We start from the raw sequence: 18949 nt of genomic DNA, 5'->3' as shown, positions 1-18949 counted from the left end.
GTCAAGATATCGCTGCTGAGGTTTGTGTTGGAACGGTCAGCGCACAATGGGGCTCGCGCCTGGACGGCCATTCGCTGGCACAACTTTCGCGTTCGAAGCTGATAAAGCTCTCGCGTTCGATGCCTGTTATGCTTCTCGGCGATAGCGAATGCGTTCTGGTGTTAAGGGTTTCAGTGTAAATCATTTCGCGCAAACAGCAGCGATGTGTGCGTTTTCGACCTGAATGAGTTGATTTGTGAAAGCCCGGTCGGCCGAGGACTTGCAAACAAACTCTTGACGCGCATAACTCCCACAATTCCTCCACTGAACACACAGTGACTGAGCAGCGTTGGTTGCCGAGTCGCGCAAATAGAAGGATTTATGCCTGGCATCTTTTAACGCAATAAACAATCGCATTGTCGCCCGACAAAGCGGCCTGCTCTGGTGCGCGCGGGCGGCGAAATCAAATAGCGTTTGAACTTACGGTTTCGGGCAGAAAAACTCAATCTCGAGCAGGGCACGCTCGAATATTTGCTTGAAACCAGTGGCGGCCCAGCTAGCTTCCATCTGTGCAAACAGTTGACGAGGGTTCATGGCAGGGCCTCCTCCGCTCGCCGCGACGCGTTGGGTTCGGTCCAGTCCGGCTCGTGTCCGCTCCAGACTGTTTGCACTGTGGTGAGACTAGTCAAACATGAAATGCGGCCGCCACTGTTCGGCATGCAAAGGCAAGCGGCCACCGCTGTTTGTTGTTTAACGCCGTCCTTGCGCAGGGCTTCAGACGCCCTAATGCCCGGCTTTGGTGTGAATGGGCGCCCGTGAATGGACCTGCTGCTCTTGTTAGATGTTTGAGTTGGGAGGTGCCTTGTGCCACCGACAGACCCCGCCGCCCAATTAGCCCTAAAACCCAGACAATACAACTTGACCAAACGCTGGTGTTTTAAAAATATTCATCGCCCTTCACGTAATATACGCCGTGTTTTTGGTAAACCGTATTCAATTGCATATGCAATATCCGCCGTGTTTTTTGTTAAACCATATTCAATTTCACCTACACGTGCTTGTTTTGGTGTCTTTCAATTTAGTAAGTAGGTTAAAATGGTTATGTGATTCGCCAAATTATCTGTTAAAACGTTGGAGCGCAATTATTGCGACGTGAAACGCAATCCGGCGAGGATCGCGTTTCGAACACGCGACCGGCGTAAGTCCGCTATCTCTCGCGTCGCGCTGCCTTTTCTCTCTACGCGAGCCGATAAGAAAGCAGCGGCAACAGAAAAAAAGGGAAAAAAGGCGCGCCAGACGCGTTCGCCTTAAAACTGCAGGGATGCAGCGACTGTCTATTCAGACATTTGCACAGCAGCAGTAGCAGTTTCGCTTCGAACAGCCCAACTTACGGTTTCCATTGGATTATTATCACTTCTTTGAGATTGTATTGTATTTTGCACAACTTAGCACAAGAAATGCCCCCAGAGAGAAGAATGACTGACGCTGAAATGCGACGCAAGGTGAGATTCTTAGCTCATAAATCTTTGTATATGAACGTAGTTCTATAAATAGGTTCATCAGTTGGCACTATATAGAAAAAAATTATCAATTCTCGATAAGCGGTTGTGCGAAAGCTTGTCAAGAATTTAATACAATTTGTTTTTATACAGTACCAATTGATTACCCTAATTAGCTGATAGTATAACAGTACTTGTATGTATTTTTTAAGTTTATTCCTTTTAAACAAACAGATTCGACCATTGTAGTAACGAATTATTTTTGTTTTAGACCAACAAACCAATCATGGAAAAGAAGCGCCGCGAACGCATCAATAACTGCCTCGAAGATTTAAAGTCGATCGTTTTGAAATCAGTATCCGAAGACGTAAGTACTTTAAAATATATGTTTTAACGTACATTAATTATTATCAGTTCTGAAATATTTTCATTATAATAACTTGCTTGGCTAAATTTTAAAACTTATTTTTGCTATATTTAGTCTCGACCCAACAAACTGGAGAAAGCAGATATTCTGGAAATGACTGTTCGATATTTGAAGAGCGTTCAAACTACGAAGCCTTTAGCAATCGGTGAGTACATGTTCATATACGAAAATATCTGCTTATCAAATGACCAACCATGATCTTTATTCCACATCATTGATAGCACTATAGTAATTAAAAAAATCGTAATCATCCTGTGGTCGTATTTAACTGCGATAACGAACGCGCTTAGTTAAGCGAATATAATACTGGAACTAGGATCATATTCTGCATTTAACTAAACGTTTATCCCTAACGCAGATTTGTCAACCAGCTCTAACGAAGTCTTGTATTTAACCGCGATATCTAACGTGGTTTAGTTAGCAAAATATAATAAGAACTATAGGATATATTTTAATACCAAACTCCAATGTAGTATTCTTTATTAAACTAAACGTTTATTTCTAATACAGATTTGTCGATCAGCTGCAATGAAGACATCAGCAGCGTAGCAGCGGCCAATGACGACTCAGACTCCGGCGCCGTAAACCAGCGTCGTGCCGGTTACGAGCAATGTGTGAGGGACGTGGCTGCTTACATGAGCCATAGCCAAGATGGAATTTCACCGGGCTGTCGCACTCAGTTGTTAGTCCACCTCACCAACAGATGCAATTCCGCGGTAGAAGCACCTCGTGCTGTTAAACGAAAGCGCGGCCATCCACCACCGCAAGTCCAACCATTCCCAAAGCGTCTCATCACCGAGCTAGACCTGCGCAGACGGGCGCAAGGCCGCGTCGCCATGGACGACAGCGGAGCCTCATTCGGTAACGTGACGTCATACCTAGCGGCTGACGTCAGCAGCAGCACGCAGAACTTGTCGCTGGCCGCGAGCCCACCCGCCCTTCACAGCGCCAGCCCCTTTTCGCCAGTTCCAGTGTCGCCTATCTCCAACCCATCCACTGTTTCGCCGGGAGCTTACCGCCAAATCGCGTCACCCAGCCTCTCGTCTACGTCACAGGACTCTATTGGAGACGCAACACACGAACCCCCCTGCCCCAACACAGGGTCGTTATTCTCCCCTGTTACCCCGGTCGTTGAACGCAAGCCCCGTTTTCTCAAGGATAGCGCTCACTATCATTACGTAAGCAGCGACTCGGGCCACTGGTCTTCGGGTTCAAACCCTCCATCGCCAATCTCCAAAACAGAGCAAGCTTCCGCCAACAACGGCCGTGTTTTATCGAAGGGCGTTTCCATAAAGGTCGAGAACTTGCAACAGGGCGGTATGTGGAGGCCATGGGGCTTATAGTATTGTAACCTGATCAACCCGCCAAGGCCGTTAACATTACTGTGACAAACTCATAGATTTATATTTGTTATGTATATGTTTCGAAAGCTGCTTCCGCGACGTACTACAATTCAGTATTGCGATTGTTTCAAGAAACGTTTGAAGCAAACACAAGTTATTCGCAGTATCTTCGAATTCGCTCTTTTTTACTACTCCTCGATAGTTCTTTACTGTGCTCTTTTTTGAATTAAAACTGTTACTCTCTTTTGTGCTTGCTTTTTCTCTCTGATTGCCACTGATCTATCCGTGTGATTCACCTTTTGACAAATAAAAGTAGTGCCTTTTAAATCAATTCGTTCCAGACAATTGTGCCTGGAAGCAGTTTCTTTTAGTCAAAATAGTTACCGCACTCGGGCAGGGTTGAACTGTAGGTTTACCAAGCTAATAACGTATTGCACTATTTCTGGTAAATATGTGTATTTTATTCTGTAAAATTTAAAGACATTATTTTTATTTTTTTATAAAAAAAACAGTCTTAAGAACAAAGTTTTACTTTTTTAGTGAGGTGATTTTTCTTATTTTCAGTCCTTTTTCGATAGTCGCTGGTAGCAGTCGGCAAACTTTTGGCTCCTGTTTAAGCTCGCGTATAGTAAATAATTAATCTCGACGCGAGCCTTTCTCCACATTGTTCAGTCAATGTATTGGTTGGCGCGCGGCGTGTGGCTGTGTAAACTTCGGCGCGTGCTTTTGTGACTAATTGCAAACACGCCAAGGCAAAAGAGGGTCAAAGAAGGCTGCAAGGCACTCGCCCTAAACCGTCCACACCGTTCTGCCTTCAACCAAGGCCGGTGAGACTTGCACAAAGACGTTTCTATGCGCGAGGCGTATAATTTATCGTCGCGGTCACGCACCAGAAGCATTCATCACTTCCTCAGGTGATATTTAAAGCCGTGATTCTGTTTGATCTGCCAAAGGGGACCGCACCCCTGTCCGTTGTCGGGCTGCGACAATACGCGACCAACCCACGCAGAAACGTCAAGTGCGCGGATTAAAAAAAGCATAAAAAATCCTTTGCCCCCCCCCCCCCCGTGGGCCTTTGAAGACGGGGCCTCTTGTCATTTTACTTTGCGAATAAATTTGATCCGATTTAGATTCTCTTCTCTTGAGTAAACTTTGCACGGATCTGTAATGTAGCTTCACAATGAAAGTCAAAGCCAATAAGATTGAGTGTACATTAACTGATGATAAAGCTTGCAATAAAGAGAGCCACCAGGGATCCCACAACAGCCAGAAACACTGGCGTCAAGTGAACGTCAAGTGCTCGGATTAAAAGCGCAGAACACTGGCGGCAATTATTGCCCCGCGTCAACGCCCCTGTTGGGCCCAGAAAATCCCTGCCTTCAGACAATGACGTGCCTATGCGCCACTCGCGCCGACATGACACCTGAGCATGAGAACAGCAAACAAACATTCCCGGTAGCCGGTGGAATACTGGGGCGCTTTGTGTCCCACCGCCGGCCGTTGTACCGCCTTAACTCGGCTGGCGGTCGCGCGCGCAACCCTCTGCTTTCGGTGAATGTTTAACCGAGTCGCGCTTCACGTGCCCAGGTTGTTTGATGATGTCACGCGCCGCCCCGCGATAAACCAGGGGCCCCGGCCTCGTCGCTGTGGGAAAAGTCAACAGCGATAGAGCGGCTAATCTGTCCAGACTGATTGCGCCGCTCGCCCGCGCGAGATAAGGGATTCCGCGACACGTGCGGTAGCCAGCGCCGAGCCGCTTACCACGCCCGATCCGCCCCCGTTTCCAAGCGGAATGTCTCTCGCCTTGTCACCTGGCTGTATTGGGGCCCGGCTCAGCACGCTGACGGATCCGCCGACGAGCAATGGTCGAAATGACAGCGGATCAGCCGTGTTTGCAACTGGCAAACACTTGTTCTGTCGCGCTAATCCACCCGGGCCATTGTGCCCGCCCGGTCATCCCCCCAGCCTCCCATACGTCACGTTTGGTAAACCAAGGGGCGATCAGAATACGATCCTTCTTGCGGGAACACGCCCCGGCCCTAAAACCCCGCTGTCGGCTGCCCCTGGTTTTGCCTAGTTATGTGCCAAGCATATCCCCGCTGATTATTCATCTCATTATGCCGAGCGCGCTTTTCGACCCACGCACCCGCAGCAATGGAATTCGTGTTAAACCCTCTTCCTATAGACTCGTCATCATTGTTCCTACTGAGTGATGGTGATCTTGTCCTTTTGCCAATATTGCATTAACGATTAATGGCGAACAGTTTTCGCTGTCATGCGGTTATCACCTTGCGCCCCCACGTTAACAAAGCACAACCGCACAATGCGCCTAATCCCCTCTCCAAGTTTGGCCAAACCATATTAATTATACCGATGCCGGATACTTAAACTATGTAAAAACAAACTTTTGGATGGTATAATGGCGTGTTAGTCATGGTAGTATCAACGTTACTTTTACATGTTTAACAAAATTTAATAGAAATGCCACCCAACATTGATCCGAGATTTAAATTATCAGTCCTGTCAAAGAACGACAGTTAAGTGCTAGTACGTCATTACAGTAGTAGAAGCAATCATTTTTATATATTTGTCAACAAAATATTTTATTTTCATACAGTAAAAAGACCAACTTTACCAATTTTTTACTTTTTTTTCCAAATATTTTTTTCAAACAAACAAACAAACAAACAAAGTTATTTACCCCATTTTAATTGTAAATCTAATTCATACAACGTTGTACTTTTGTGTCCCGAATCTATGTGATTTGTATTTATGTTATCTCCGGATAACTGCAAATTAGTCATGGTGGTAAAATGTCACATGTTTAGCAAAATGACAATATGTGAACTTGCCATCCAGCACTGTGTTTAAACTATCGGCACTAACAAATACCTTTACATATGAAAACTTGATATTTAGCGATTTAATTTTATCTTTTTTGCTTGTTTGAGCATATTAATGACGTAATTTAGTATCGGACCTGATCCGGATACTTTTCTGAAGCCAGATACGTGACTTAAAAATTAAATATATAACAACAAATATTCTGATGGCGAGTAAGTCACAGTGGTACAACGTTACATGTATACAAAACTGAATATATGCGTGAAAACGCCACCTAACACAGCCCCAGCAGACGGTGATTATCAATCCTGCCAAAGGGCTACAGTGTAATGTTAATACGTCATTACTGTGGCAGAAGTGAAAAGTGGCTCGTTTCCGTTAACATCGCTTTTCTTCCGATCGGATCGGATGGCAAATCGCCCCCGTCGGCCATACGGTCGCTACATATGTGGTTAATTGTCGGCGATAGCCACGCGTAAACAAACCGTAATTGAAACGATCATCGTTCGGTTGCAGGCACTCAGGACCCTGGACTTGTGGCGTCGCTGGAACATGAAAACTGGCGCCACTCAGCTCGCCAACTGCCAATGGTCTGGACGCCCCGGTGCAAATATGTTAGCGCGGGATTACGCGCCGAAGACGGCACTTCTATTGTGTACGCTTGTTTACACCTACGAATGGATGATGGCGTTTTGCTGCGCTAATAAGGTAAGGCGCCATTTTTAATTCCTCCAAGGGTCTTCGGCATGTTGCTTCGGTAATTACGACAAATACGTTCATTGACTAATTGTTATTATTATTATTATTTTGTTATTTCTTTTTGGAGGGTCTCCAAAATCTTTACGGCGAAAGCGCCAATCGGCAATTAATACTGTATATTGCCGGCTTAAGGCCAAAAATAATATTGGGCTGTCGCATAATTGCATTTTAAATTAAATGCAAAATTATCGAGCCTCTTTTATGGTGACGAAACTCTTTTCAGAGTTAAACGTTGTTAAAGATGTTAATTTATAATCATTTGTATAGAGTCCATTTGGATATAATTGTAAAACTTTGTAAAATCAAGAAATTGTTTCAAAATTAGCATGTGTATAGCTGTTTTATTTAATCAATTTTTTAACATATGTGATGAAACCAAGGCTGCCGTAAAACATGATGTTACTATTACACATAATTCAGTTTCAAATGCACCATGATCGAGACTTTTGTGTTGTGACGTGACATCTTTCAGGGTTCTATTGTTTGACGTTTACGTCGTAATACCAAAAGCATATGTTTGGTTAACTTATCGCAGCCGGTAGGTGGCGGAATTTCATTTACATTTTCTAAGTACGCGTTTGCATTGCTGATATAGGGGCAGTATCACATCATAGCAGTATTATATCATCTTTTGCCATTTCTCCTTCGTTAGTACCCAAGATAGAGTCGATTTTACAAAGTTGTAAATGTCATAAAATCTTTATTGCCCTTTTTTGTTTATCTATATACCCCTAGTTGTGTTTGTTAATCCGGTGATTTATTTCATTCCTTTTAGCTGGGTTGTCTCTTGACTTTCGTGGGGTTTGTTTACCTTAAGGTAGTTTTAACTAGATAAACGGAATAACGTGTATATATCGAGGGTTGAATAATACAGCGCATAGTGGAATTTATAAAATAACCGAAATAGTTCGTCTAATGATCTTCTGAGTATAGGTGTAGCGTGTTTATACACACGTAACAATAGGCCTTATCAAGGTGTAGTTGTATGGAGTACATCATATTCCATACTCGTCCATACGAAGGGCATGTAGGCACTTAGTGCAATAAAGTTACAAGTTCTGGTGCGATAAACTCCGTATCGTTTGTTGACCTTAGCAGTTTTACAAAAAATGTGTTTCGTACAGACCAGGGCATGACTGCTTCAGTCCTTGGTTTATGATTTTGTATGAGGCAGGTAAATAAAATAACAAAAAATCAATTCAGTTCATCCTTGTTGCGGCAAACAATAGGGTCGTGCTGTGATTTGCAGTTTTGAGAAATTGGTTAGTAAATGTTCCTGTTAAATAGCATTTTAATGGCTTATAAAACATACAGTTCCGTTTCCGTCTTGGTACCCTAAATGTTAACCTGTGCCCCTGGTGCACTAATTTAGTGACTCCGCTTTATCTATTAAGGCCACAAAGCTGTTCGGTAGCGCATTTTGATAAATTATTGTTGTACTGAAGCCCAAGGATTTAAGTTAAAACGAACGTATGTTGACCTGTCTTTATCATGTATCGTTAAATCTTTTCAGATGATTTTGGTGAAATTTGTATGACTTAGGCAAAGTGATTGTTCCAAATGCTAAATCGAATAAAAAAATATACTTTTTATGCTTGCTAACTCTGTCGGATCACTTTCTCCCACATGTGCCATTGTTCAAATCTTATAATTTAATCACGGTTGTTGAGAACGTTACGGGTTATATAAAGCCCAGCGAATATAAAGCCAATCATCCGTGCTCTGTTCACCAAAACGTGGCGAAGGTCACGCAGCTGTGTCGTTATGGCAAGACGTGGTCATGAGGAAACTGTTCGGGACTTAGGGGTTCGTATGGAAACTGATTGGACATCGCACATTTAGACGATGACAACGGTAGTCGAGACATTCTGTATCTTGGTAACGCTGAATAATTAAGATTTATTCTGCGTTTTGTCCACCTCATGGCCGTAACGCATGTTTCCAGTTTCTAATTAGACTTAGAATTAAAAACCAGCGCTCCATTTTGTCTACTGTTTGTATTTCTGTTATGGATTTGATTTCCACGGAAATGTAAAACTGATATTGCACTAAAAAGACTGGTGGTTTAAGAAAATAGGTAGCGTATCATTTTTTGGGTTGTGGCAAATATTATTTCGGACTTGGTATTTACACGACTTTTGGGTATAGAAGACTACGCGCTACGTTCACTACACATTTTACTCTTAAAGGGAATCTACATCCATCCTGGTGCTGCTTTTACCAGCCGTTAAAGCCTCCGTTTCTATTCCCGTTCCCGCCGTATCGTTGCTGTCCTTGGTAGCGATTCAACTGAGGCGCCTGCATGTTGTTGCCTTGATATCCTTGTCCACCAAAGTTGTTACCCGCTCCCCATTGGTTGTATTGTGGCTGGCTTCCATAGTTGTTGGATCGTCTAGGCTGCTCCCAACCGCCCTGGACTTGGCCCTGCCTGTTGTTACCTTGATATCCTTGCCCGCCCCAGGCGTTACCTGCTCCCCATTGGTCGTATCTCGGCAGGCTTCCGTAGTTGTTTGACCATCCAGGTTGTTCCCAACCCGGGGTCGGGACTGGTTCCGGCATGTCCCAGTCGTCACGACGTGGAACGTATTCTTTAAGAGCCTCCAGGTCACAGGACTCCCGTTCTGGCTGGATAAGGAAGATCATCAGGCGCAGAGGGAAGCCACTGATTGGATACTGGGCGTCGTCGCGGAGCAGCTTCTTCAGATCAGCGGTAAACGAAGCGTTGCCGAACTTGATAACGTCGTTAATGGCGTGCTCGATAAAATAGTTCAATTCCACTTCGGCTTCGGTGTTCTTGATGATGTCAGCCAAGTTGTCGACGACCTGGTGTGTGAAACGTCCAGTCAGGTTGGCAACCGCACGCAAGATGTGCTGAGTGTCGCTGTGTAAGTCCATTTCCCTGAAGAGTTTGACGGTCTGGTTGAAGGCGTTCGCCTGGCTTATCATACCATCGGCGAAGGCGTCAACAGAGAAGTGCGTGAAGGCTTCCTTGGCGCCGTAAAGACCGAGTCCTTCTAGAAACTTCTTGCGCAGGAGTTCGGTTCTGGAACGGTCGGCAAAGACTTGTCGCACCATCATACCGTAGTCTTTCGACTCAATGGCCCTGAGAATCGAATAGCGTATGATTCTATCCAACACTTCCTCCAAGTTGTCCATTGAACCTGGTTGCAGACCCTGTAGAAGAGTCCTGATGCGACCGACGGCCTCTTCAGCGTTAGGGCTACCCACGATGCGGCAAAGGATCTCTTTCATGACTGCCTTGACCTCCTCAGGTTTGCGGACCCACTCGTTTTGTGTCCACAGCGTGGTGACGATGTCGTTAGCGACGTGACGCAAGTCTTCACCTCTTTTAATTTGTGAGATCGAAACCTCGAGCGCCTGGATGCTTTCCTGCTTTCTTTCCTCCATTTTCTCAGCGGTGTATAAGCCAAAATCGTACAGCAGCTGGTCAATGGCGGTGACAGGCTTTTGAGGTTGACTTCCGCCATAGTAACTGTCGTCTCCCCACTGCTGCCCGCCAATGCTCATTCCGCTGTCGTACTTGTAGTTGTTCCACGCAGCGTTCCACTCATCGAACTTGCTTTTCCAAAGGCGATAGGCCGCACCGTTTCCACCACTGCTGCAGCTCGTTTGCTGCGTTGGTCGCTCGTATTTGTCAGTTTCTTTGCTCGAGGTATCCTTCATCATTTCTTCTGCGAAATCCTTCAAGACTGCGATCAAAGTTTCAAGTTTTAGTTTTAAGTTTAAGGTTTCCAGTTAGAAGTTTTAGTTTCAAGTTTTAGTTTTAAATTTAAGGTTTTAAGTTTTAGTTTAAAGTTCTAAGAAAATAAATTAATGGCATATATTACACAAAAATACGAATATTACATGCAATACTGGAAAGTGAGTAAGCGACATTGTGTATAATGTGTGTAACCTGTAATCAAGCCGTTTCTAAAATCCTGATTAGGCTAATTTTGGTAAGCCTTTCAGAGGCATCATACGTTGTTTTATTAGCAAGCGTTTTTTTTTATATGTATTTCAGTGTTTCGAGCTTTGTTTATAAATTAATATTGAAACAAGGATTGTTTTTAAGCAAGTTTTTTATTGGATTTTTTAAATGTTTCAAGCGACAAGAAACAACCCCTGAAATCGCGCAAGAGTTCCTTGGTTCGTTTCAAAAAAATGTATAAATATTTTAAAGTTTTTTTTAAGGTGCGTATATATTATGATAAAACGTATTTTCCAAACAGGTCTTACCCGAATTTCCAAAATAGACTTTGCAAATGTTGGTCGCTGAGTAAACGCCGAATTTGCCGGGTTGTGCTGCGTTGTTGATCAGATCCTTATCTGCCTTATCTAAAAAAAATAAATCGGGGAATATTATAAATCTGTCCATTATTTCAAATCAATCACGAAATCAAATTTAAAAGCTTATTTACCGATTCGATTTAATATTTAAATTTAAAATCCAATCTTTTATTTACTGTTTTTTTGTTATAATGCTGTTTTTTTAATCGAACTTTGTATTGCACTCGCGCGACACTTAGCGACTGTTTTTTTTATAAATCACAGACATGTATTTGTGTGTTTCAAGCCAGTTGTCAAAAAATGTTGTGATCCATTGTGTCTTTAAAATCCAACTCGGTCGATCTTATACATGATTAGTGATTTATTTTAAATGCTTGTGTGCGGACCTGACAACCAAATAATCGTTTTTTAAGTAGAAATTTATTACCAATATCTTCGATTCGGAACTGTCGAGGTTACAAAAATTTAGATAGAACTTAACTTAAAACTTTCATGATAAAAAACGACACCCATACGTAAAGATAAAGCTTTTCGAAACATTCTTACTTTATCCAGGTGGTACAGACGACCGAAGGTTTTGCGTTAATCATTTGTGTTTGTGGCTGAACTATATATTTAACTATGAACAATGTAATCAGGTGGCACTATGTAAAGACAAATTGTATTAAATTCTCTAAAAGCTTACGCACAACCATGCTTCATCAGGTCAAGTAAAACGCTGATGAACCACGGTTTACGAAAGCTTGTCAAAAATCAATACAATTTGTGTTAATATAGTGCCACCTGATTACCCTATTTAGAATTAGAAATAAGGCCACAAAAATGGTATGAACAAGGTGTAAACTTTGTAAATATTTAGTTTGATAATGAATTAGGCTACAAAGCCAAAAAGGGTAAGTAGATCGACATCATCTTAATTAAAACGTTTTGATACGAGATTGTATTATCTTTAGTTCATGTTTAACTGAAGATGACACTAACTAAAGATTATACAATTCGTTTTGAAACGTCTTAATTAAGATCTTAACTTTATTGGCTTTGCCATTTATTATTATCAAACTACATTACAGACCCGTGCATAGCGTATCCCTTTACAGATATGATGTCTTTCAGTAAAAATAACGTTAGATTCGAATGCGAACGCTTACTGATGCTTTTTTGTATGAGCATTTTCGTGAAGCAGCAGCCATCTTCCCCTTCACTAATCCACTCTCCGTTGTATGTAACTGGCTGTATCACATTCATAGACAATCCCGCCGCATTCAATGCGTCAGCGAACGAGCCCCTGTAGTTCAACGGACATATTTACTGCATGGCCCCTGACTATTTTGGCGTGCTAACAAATAAGTAATGTGTTAAAGGGCGTATCTCTATGAAATCCAAAACCATTGGCAGCAGGTTTAAGTTTGTCGATCACTGTTCCGCTGATGCGTATGTTAACAATAAAACTCAAAGCTTAAAAACCCGAGTAAAAACAGAATCCGACATTACTCACGGAAAGAAATAATTAAGGTATGTTTGAAATGAGTGCAAAATCTTTGCCGTTATCCGAACTTGAATCAATCAGTTTAAATTCCCCGTTACTACAAAAATCCCTTTAGTTACTCTACGTTAACGCAGCGCAAATAAGTGTTTTAGGAAAAGTTAGTCGTACCAATCTCCATTTCTTCCCATACTGCAAGGGAACCGCCACTTGATCTGTTGCAAACCCTCGCTATCCTTGATGCCGATTCTTGAGCAGTAAAGCTGTCCGCCAATCTTGACAGCTAAAACTTTGTCCCAAACTGTACAACAACATAAAACCGAAGGTTAGCGTATCTAGACTTGTTTGGTAAAATTGCAAAGTGACCCATCCACAGCAGTTGTTTGACGTTATCCTAAAGCAAATAACATTAAGCATTTACTGCAAAATAATGTTTACATGTGAATTCGCGCCCGTGGTGCGTTTAATCCGGTACGTTTACCCAATTTTAATTTGCAATTGAAAAAATATATTAAAACAGATAATTTTAAAAGCTGTTTTGCAAATATCTCTTTTGCTAGAGGTTAGGCCAGGCCGACAAAATACCTTTAAAATTCTCATTTAGAAAAACAGAGTAATTTGTACAAAGTGATTCAATGATAACTGGGCAGCCCTGGTTTTAGTAGTAGTTCCACGTTAAACTACCTGAGCCTCAGGTTTATTTTAAGCCGGTTATAATTAACCGACTCCGCATCCCTGGTTTTATATAGTGTGACTCGATGAAATCGTTTTCTTACCTGAGTATTCGCCGCCAGTAAGATTGAGGTTGATCGATAGATCCACCTCTACACCATTTTCCGGCTTGTCACTAAAAATAAAAACAATATTTTGCTTGTAACAAAATGTACATGGTTCGATAAAGCGGTTCGTAGTTTATTAACATGTTTTATCTTCTCATTGTGTTGAAAAACATTTTTAGTTTTGTCAATTGTTAAATTGTTCTTTCGGCAAAATTTTACCAACGGAAAGAACAATTTTGCCGGAAGAGCAATTTTACAATTGAAACAATGCCTGGCAGCAAAAGTATATTTTAAAATAGGCTTGGTTAAATTACGTATTGTTACTCCGTTTAAAAGCCTTAAAGAATCCACTGTGAATCAGTCGTCGTACATTCCGCGTCGTTTTTAACCTACTTTACTTGTTGCTTTTTTTGAAACAGAAACAAAATCTAACCAAGATAGCTATTCAGACCAGACACTATTAAAAAGATTTTAAAAAATATATAAATAATTCGCCGGCAAAGACATCGTCAATATATCTTAATTCGAACGAATGTTTTTTGATATACAGTATTTACTTACACTGGGATCGTGATTTCTCCGGTGATTGCATTGTAATTTTCTGCGATATATCCCTCTGCGCACTGTTCAACCGTTGCACCAAGTTTGCTGATGTAAACCGTGGCCGTTTCCTTTAAAAATGTGCTTAAAATATGTGCGTGGCCGTATTTTAATTACAGTTTCCAAAATAAATCAGCACATTTAGCCTTAGTTAATGATGTACTAAAAACGTGGTGCTTTGTATTTTGGCTCCTTTTTCGATATGTACTAGGCTTTTTAAAATTGACAAAATCACATTTAGCTATAAATAATTAAATCAACAGCTGTTACTCAGATATCAAACGCTGTGAAGAAATACAATCGCAAAAAACGTGTTTTCTCAATGGACATATATAACACCTGCTAATGCTATAGTTTTGTACTATTTTTGGTTTCTATTGCCGTTCACTTTTTTGCCGTTTTAAACCTGTATTAGGCTTTTTTTTTGACAAAACACGTTTAGCCAATAATAAAAATCAAATCAACAGATGTTTGACAGAATGCTATAACTTTACCTTAGAATAACTTGTACACTTCGACTAAAAAGTGAATTGGTTAGTGTTGAAATTATTAAGGGAGTTTGTGGTGTACTAAGGAGTGGGGTTTAGGGTTAGTTAAAGTGTTGTTTGGGCCTTATTCTGACATTTTAGGTCTTATTCCGACGGATTTAGGACTTATTCCGATTTAAACGGTACTAATACCATTAGGTTATTAGTCCTATTTTGGCCTTTTTTCCGAATTTTGTTTTATTTCGACGTTGGTATTGTTCTTATCTCGGTCTTATGGCTGGCATCCGTTAAAAGTTTGGCTTAGAATAACTTATACACTTCGACTAAGAAAGTAAAACCTCTTACCGCCGAGTCTCCCTTCACATCCCATTGCACCATTGCCTTTGTCATCGCACCGTCAGCCAGTTCATGAGAAAGCGTAACGCTGCCCTCAAAAACGTCGTTGTCGAAGTTTGCCCCGCCCTTTATGGCAACTAAATTCAAACAACAGGGTTTAGTGATAAACGACCATATAATGTCAGCATTAAACACCTCCGATAAGTTATTACATTCTTTCTTTAAATAAGTTATCGACGCTACATTTACGAAATGTCCTGTTGCGGAAAAAACCTTTGTTATTATGACACATTTGACTTGATTGAGGGAGACTATTTAGTCAACATTTTTGTACCTAAAATTTGATTAGTGTCAAATAGGTAAAGTACACTTGCGCTTTTTACCGAAATCGAATTGTTGTTATTTTATCTGGATTTTTTAATTCATTGGCGTGTTGAATAAACGGATAAAAATACATTATTTTTTTTAAAACAATTTTTATAGTAATTAAACCCCTCTAAATTGTGTTCATTTATGTTAAATTTTTGATATAAAGAAAAGCCATAACATTAAATAAAAAAAAAGAAAATTTATATTCATTTCCCATTTGTCTGCTATACTCAATTAGGTAACGACAACACCAACACAGTACGACACTTATGATTAAAAAAACACCTGCTTCTTCGACGTAAGCTGGCATTGGTTCGGGCAAGCTCAGTGCGGCCATTAATCCAGGTACTAGAGTAACAAAAACGCAAACCAAAATGACACAAAGCTCTGCTATGTTTAATTGTCTTTAGTGTACATAGTCGTATAAAGTTAATAATATTAAAATGATAAGCAAAAACTTATTGTAGGGGTCGCATGTCTGTTATATATTTAGGTCAGGGGATCTTAAACTTCTTTACCGCAGTCCTGTAACAAAAAAAAATTTTCGCGTGGAACAGTGTAGGCAAGGAATTTTAGAGATAACGGCAGAAATTGATGTCACAATACAACTTTAAAAATCTGCTGTTGCGGGTCCAAAAAATGTAAAAGCGCAATGGAGTCTAAAATACATTCAGTGCAAAAACGTGTTATTTTTAATTCAACACGTTTCTTTGAAAAATACATTACTTTTCAAATATACACTAATATTTCAACAAGGGCCTCATTGACCACTTAAAATTATTTTACGTACCCCCAAGGGGTTCATAGACCCCAGTTTAAGAAGCCCTGATTTAGATAAATAGGGACTCCATTCGGTTCAAACAATTAAAAAATTTAAGTCGCACGGTTACAAATTGTAGCGCAATAGTGAATAAACGAAAAACTTGTTATGTTTTGCTTTTTTAACACACCTGGAGCATCGGCGACGGGAGTTCCTGGTGATGCGTCTGCGAAAACATGCGTTTTTATGTTAGGTATATTGGTTTCGAAAACCAAATACTAAGTAATTTTTTTTAATTTTGAAGAAACTTTACGGTTATTGTTATTCCTTTTTTATGCGTTCCTCAACTTTTTTCGATGTGCCGATTTGTAATGTAGGTACATATTAGTTGATTAAAGCGCTAGACAACATATATGTTTAACTGGGGAACATTACCGAAAAATGCATAACTGTGTGCAATGATTCCGATTTTTTTATCTATTTCTAATTAAAAGTTAAAGTCATGTGTAATCAAGCGGTTTTAACCGTACGAAAAATGCGCTCTAGGTAAAAATCATTCATTTGGTCTTTCGTTTTGTTTAATATGGAACATTAACTTAATATAAAATTAATATAAGTCTGTTCTCTTACGAAAAATTCTGTGAACGGAGTGGTTTCCAATTCCTTTGCTTTATAGTCAAAACACAGTGTCATACGGTAAATTTATCAAGCTTACGACCCGTTTATTTTCAGTTGTTCTGTAGTTTTGTAACTAATTTTTAAATTCAAATTAAAAAAAAAATCACAATAGTTACCTGCATCAGACCGAACTAAACCACAGAGACACAGGACGAGAATCCCAAAAACTTCAAGGAAACGTTTTCCCTCCATTGCACCACTTCACTCAGTTTCCAGGTCAAAACGAGAATGCTATTACCGTTCCCCAACTCGCTTTTATATCCCTAAAGACGGAGAAAGGACCTTCATTTTCGCACCGTCATTGGTTTTTATCGGCGCTAATGAAATTAGCCCTGAAAGGCATTCTCGCCAGTTTGAGTTTTTGTTTTGAAATCGCCTAGAGACGACAAGGGAACTGTTTTTGCAGGTGCAGTTCCACGGGACCACGCCACGGCTAAACGCTTTCGTTTAACTCGCCGATCGATTAACTGGTTGCGTCGCCGTGACTACCGTACATATTTAAACGCTCAGACGGAAACTCGCCTCAACTTTCACCTAAAGCGCGTTGTTGCGCAATCGGATGTTGGTGTGCCGGTCCACGTTGAACTAATCGCGAAAAGCATCACGAGGCATAGCTATATATATAACTTAGAATGGCTTGCAAATATGCGGTACCGTAGGACTCGTAAAAAACTCCAGCCATATAAAAAAAAAACGTTGGACCAAAACACAGTTCCGAATAAGGCCAAAACAGGACCACTACCTAATAGTCGTAATAACGTCTAAATCAGAATAAGGCCTAAATCTATAAAATAAGACCTTAATGATCAGAATCAGGCCTATACAACCCTTTACCTAACCCTAAACCTCGCCCCTAAGTACATCCGTAACTCCTCCAAAATTTTTAACCCTAACTCAATTTTTACCCTCTACCATTATCCCCCGGCGCCGGCGGCGCTTTGTAGTTAAATGCACTTCCTGATAAGGACAAAAAAATACTAATAACCGCCAAGAATTCGCACTTACATATAGTTAAAATAGGAAAAAAATATGGTATGGGAGGGCCAATGACCTGGTGCACCATGGATCCGCCCCTATGACATTATCCGCCATTTGATAACTAGGATACAGTGCTGTTAAAACACCAGATTTGTAATTACTGCTGGACTTCATTTCAACACGTTCTTTCGCATTTACAGTCTTTTTAAGCTAACCATAAAAGTACTGATTGGATAGCACAACGTTGAACATATATTTGAATACGGTTTATCTGGTCGAAACCGTCAGTGGTAATACCATGAATGTTTGGGACAATCAGGTGTTTGATTATGCTTTGGTTTCTTGTTTACAGTTTGTCTTTTAATTATTTAGATGTAATTTTCTGCGATACTAACCTGTGATTTAAGATAGGTATAAACACTTATAAAAGGTAACGTAGTTACCACACTGCTAAAGTCCTAAGCGTCTTAGTCTAGGATAGTGAATCTCAATTAAACCTGTCAATTTTGGTGGATGATAACCTTGATTGGTTTATCACAACGGTCAAGATCTTTTTACCATTTCATATTTATGGATCTAAAAAGGCTTAAGTATTGCTTGAATCCCCGATTCGTAATATTACTACCAAATTTTGTTTTTACATGGAGCAATAATCAATTTTAAATTATTTTTTAAGTAGCTAGGCTTGTATAGACTAGCAATTTGCCTTAAGATTAAAGGTCTAAAGCCCATTTTTACGATTTTTAGTTGCTGTTTTCCTTTATCTATTTAAAATTTACCGCTTGTAGAAAAGTTGTGCGACCCCGCATTGACATGACAAGCTATAGCCTTTAAAGCGTTTGTTTCATTCAAGTATACACATAGGGGAAAATTTGCTCAAATTTGCACTGCGTTAAACTCTAATATTGTTACTGGCCGACACAAATGTAGTTATTGAACGTGAAAAGATGCGGTGTGTAGTGTTGTTGTACGTTTTTGATTGAAGTTTTATAGTGTCTTGTTGGTGTGAAGTACAGGTTGTCAAATTGTGACTGTTGTTGTGTTCTAAACGAAAAAAGGTTATGCTTTTAAATGAGAGTTTAATTCAGGTTCATGTTCGCTCTTGTAAAGGTGGACTGTTACATTTCGATAAGTTTTTATTTTTGTAAGTGTATATATTTGCTGGAGAAGTCGAGAAAGAGGCTTATTTACTCGGACGGTCGAAATCAAGGGTAAAGGTGAAAACATTTAAACATAATAAATAAAAAATATTTTAGAAGAAAACATTAGAGAAATAGAAGACGTCACAGAGTTTACTAGAGTTTGGGAAATTGTTTTTGTCATGTTGATGGAGGTTT

At 40.5% G+C, this 18949-nt stretch overlaps 2 protein-coding genes across 4 annotated transcripts; one reads left to right on the top strand and one right to left on the bottom strand.

Moving 5' to 3' along the window:
* Positions 1-1436: 1436 nt before the first annotated feature.
* On the top strand, positions 1437-6796 carry LOC146157479 (uncharacterized). The gene is made up of 5 exons (XM_083388226.1): positions 1437-1481; positions 1750-1845; positions 1960-2050; positions 2440-3222; positions 6609-6796. The coding sequence occupies exons 1-5, from the start codon at positions 1437-1439 to the stop codon at positions 6794-6796; spliced, it is 1203 nt and encodes a 400-aa protein (XP_083244352.1).
* A 1658-nt stretch (positions 6797-8454) lies between these two features.
* On the bottom strand, positions 8455-16851 carry LOC146157478 (uncharacterized). 3 transcript variants are annotated; one of them, XM_083386777.1, is made up of 10 exons: positions 16751-16851; positions 16147-16182; positions 15482-15544; positions 14837-14964; positions 13965-14074; positions 13401-13471; positions 12796-12925; positions 12290-12426; positions 11091-11189; positions 8455-10561 (listed from the first exon to the last, which is right to left on the bottom strand). In XM_083386777.1, exons 1-10 carry the CDS (start codon positions 16824-16826, stop codon positions 9069-9071), a joined length of 2343 nt encoding a protein of 780 aa, XP_083242903.1. In that variant the 5' UTR covers positions 16827-16851; the 3' UTR covers positions 8455-9068. The 3 variants fall into 3 exon arrangements, with proteins under 3 accessions (XP_083242903.1, XP_083242905.1, XP_083242904.1); XM_083386778.1 differs by lacking the exon at positions 15482-15544 and having other exon boundaries at positions 8457-10561; positions 16751-16850; XM_083386779.1 differs by lacking the exons at positions 15482-15544; positions 16147-16182 and having other exon boundaries at positions 16751-16849.
* Positions 16852-18949: the final 2098 nt, after the last annotated feature.

Source organism: Ascidiella aspersa, chromosome 4 (genome assembly GCF_963924565.1).
Source record: "Ascidiella aspersa chromosome 4, kaAscAspe10.2, whole genome shotgun sequence".
Classification (NCBI taxonomy): Eukaryota; Metazoa; Chordata; class Ascidiacea; order Phlebobranchia; family Ascidiidae; genus Ascidiella; species Ascidiella aspersa.
The sequence above is the reverse complement of the archived record's forward strand: the minus strand, read 5'-3'. Positions and strand labels throughout refer to the sequence as shown.

Excerpts from the sequence above, each read along its gene's own strand:
- LOC146157479 (XM_083388226.1), top strand. The coding sequence starts at position 1,437 with ATGCCCCCAGAGAGAAGAATGACTGACGCTGAAATGCGACGCAAG. Across the intron at positions 1,482-1,749 it reads ACGCTGAAATGCGACGCAAG|ACCAACAAACCAATCATGGA; the intron begins GTGAGATTCTTA and ends TTTTTGTTTTAG. Across the intron at positions 2,051-2,439 it reads TACGAAGCCTTTAGCAATCG|ACATCAGCAGCGTAGCAGCG; the intron begins GTGAGTACATGT and ends GCTGCAATGAAG.
- LOC146157478 (XM_083386777.1), bottom strand. The coding sequence starts at position 16,826 with ATGGAGGGAAAACGTTTCCTTGAAGTTTTTGGGATTCTCGTCCTGTGT. Across the intron at positions 13,472-13,964 it reads GGAGAAATCACGATCCCAGT|TGACAAGCCGGAAAATGGTG; the intron begins GTAAGTAAATAC and ends TTTTATTTTTAG. Across the intron at positions 11,190-12,289 it reads GCTCATACAAAAAAGCATCA|ATAAGGCAGATAAGGATCTG; the intron begins GTAAGCGTTCGC and ends TATTTTTTTTAG.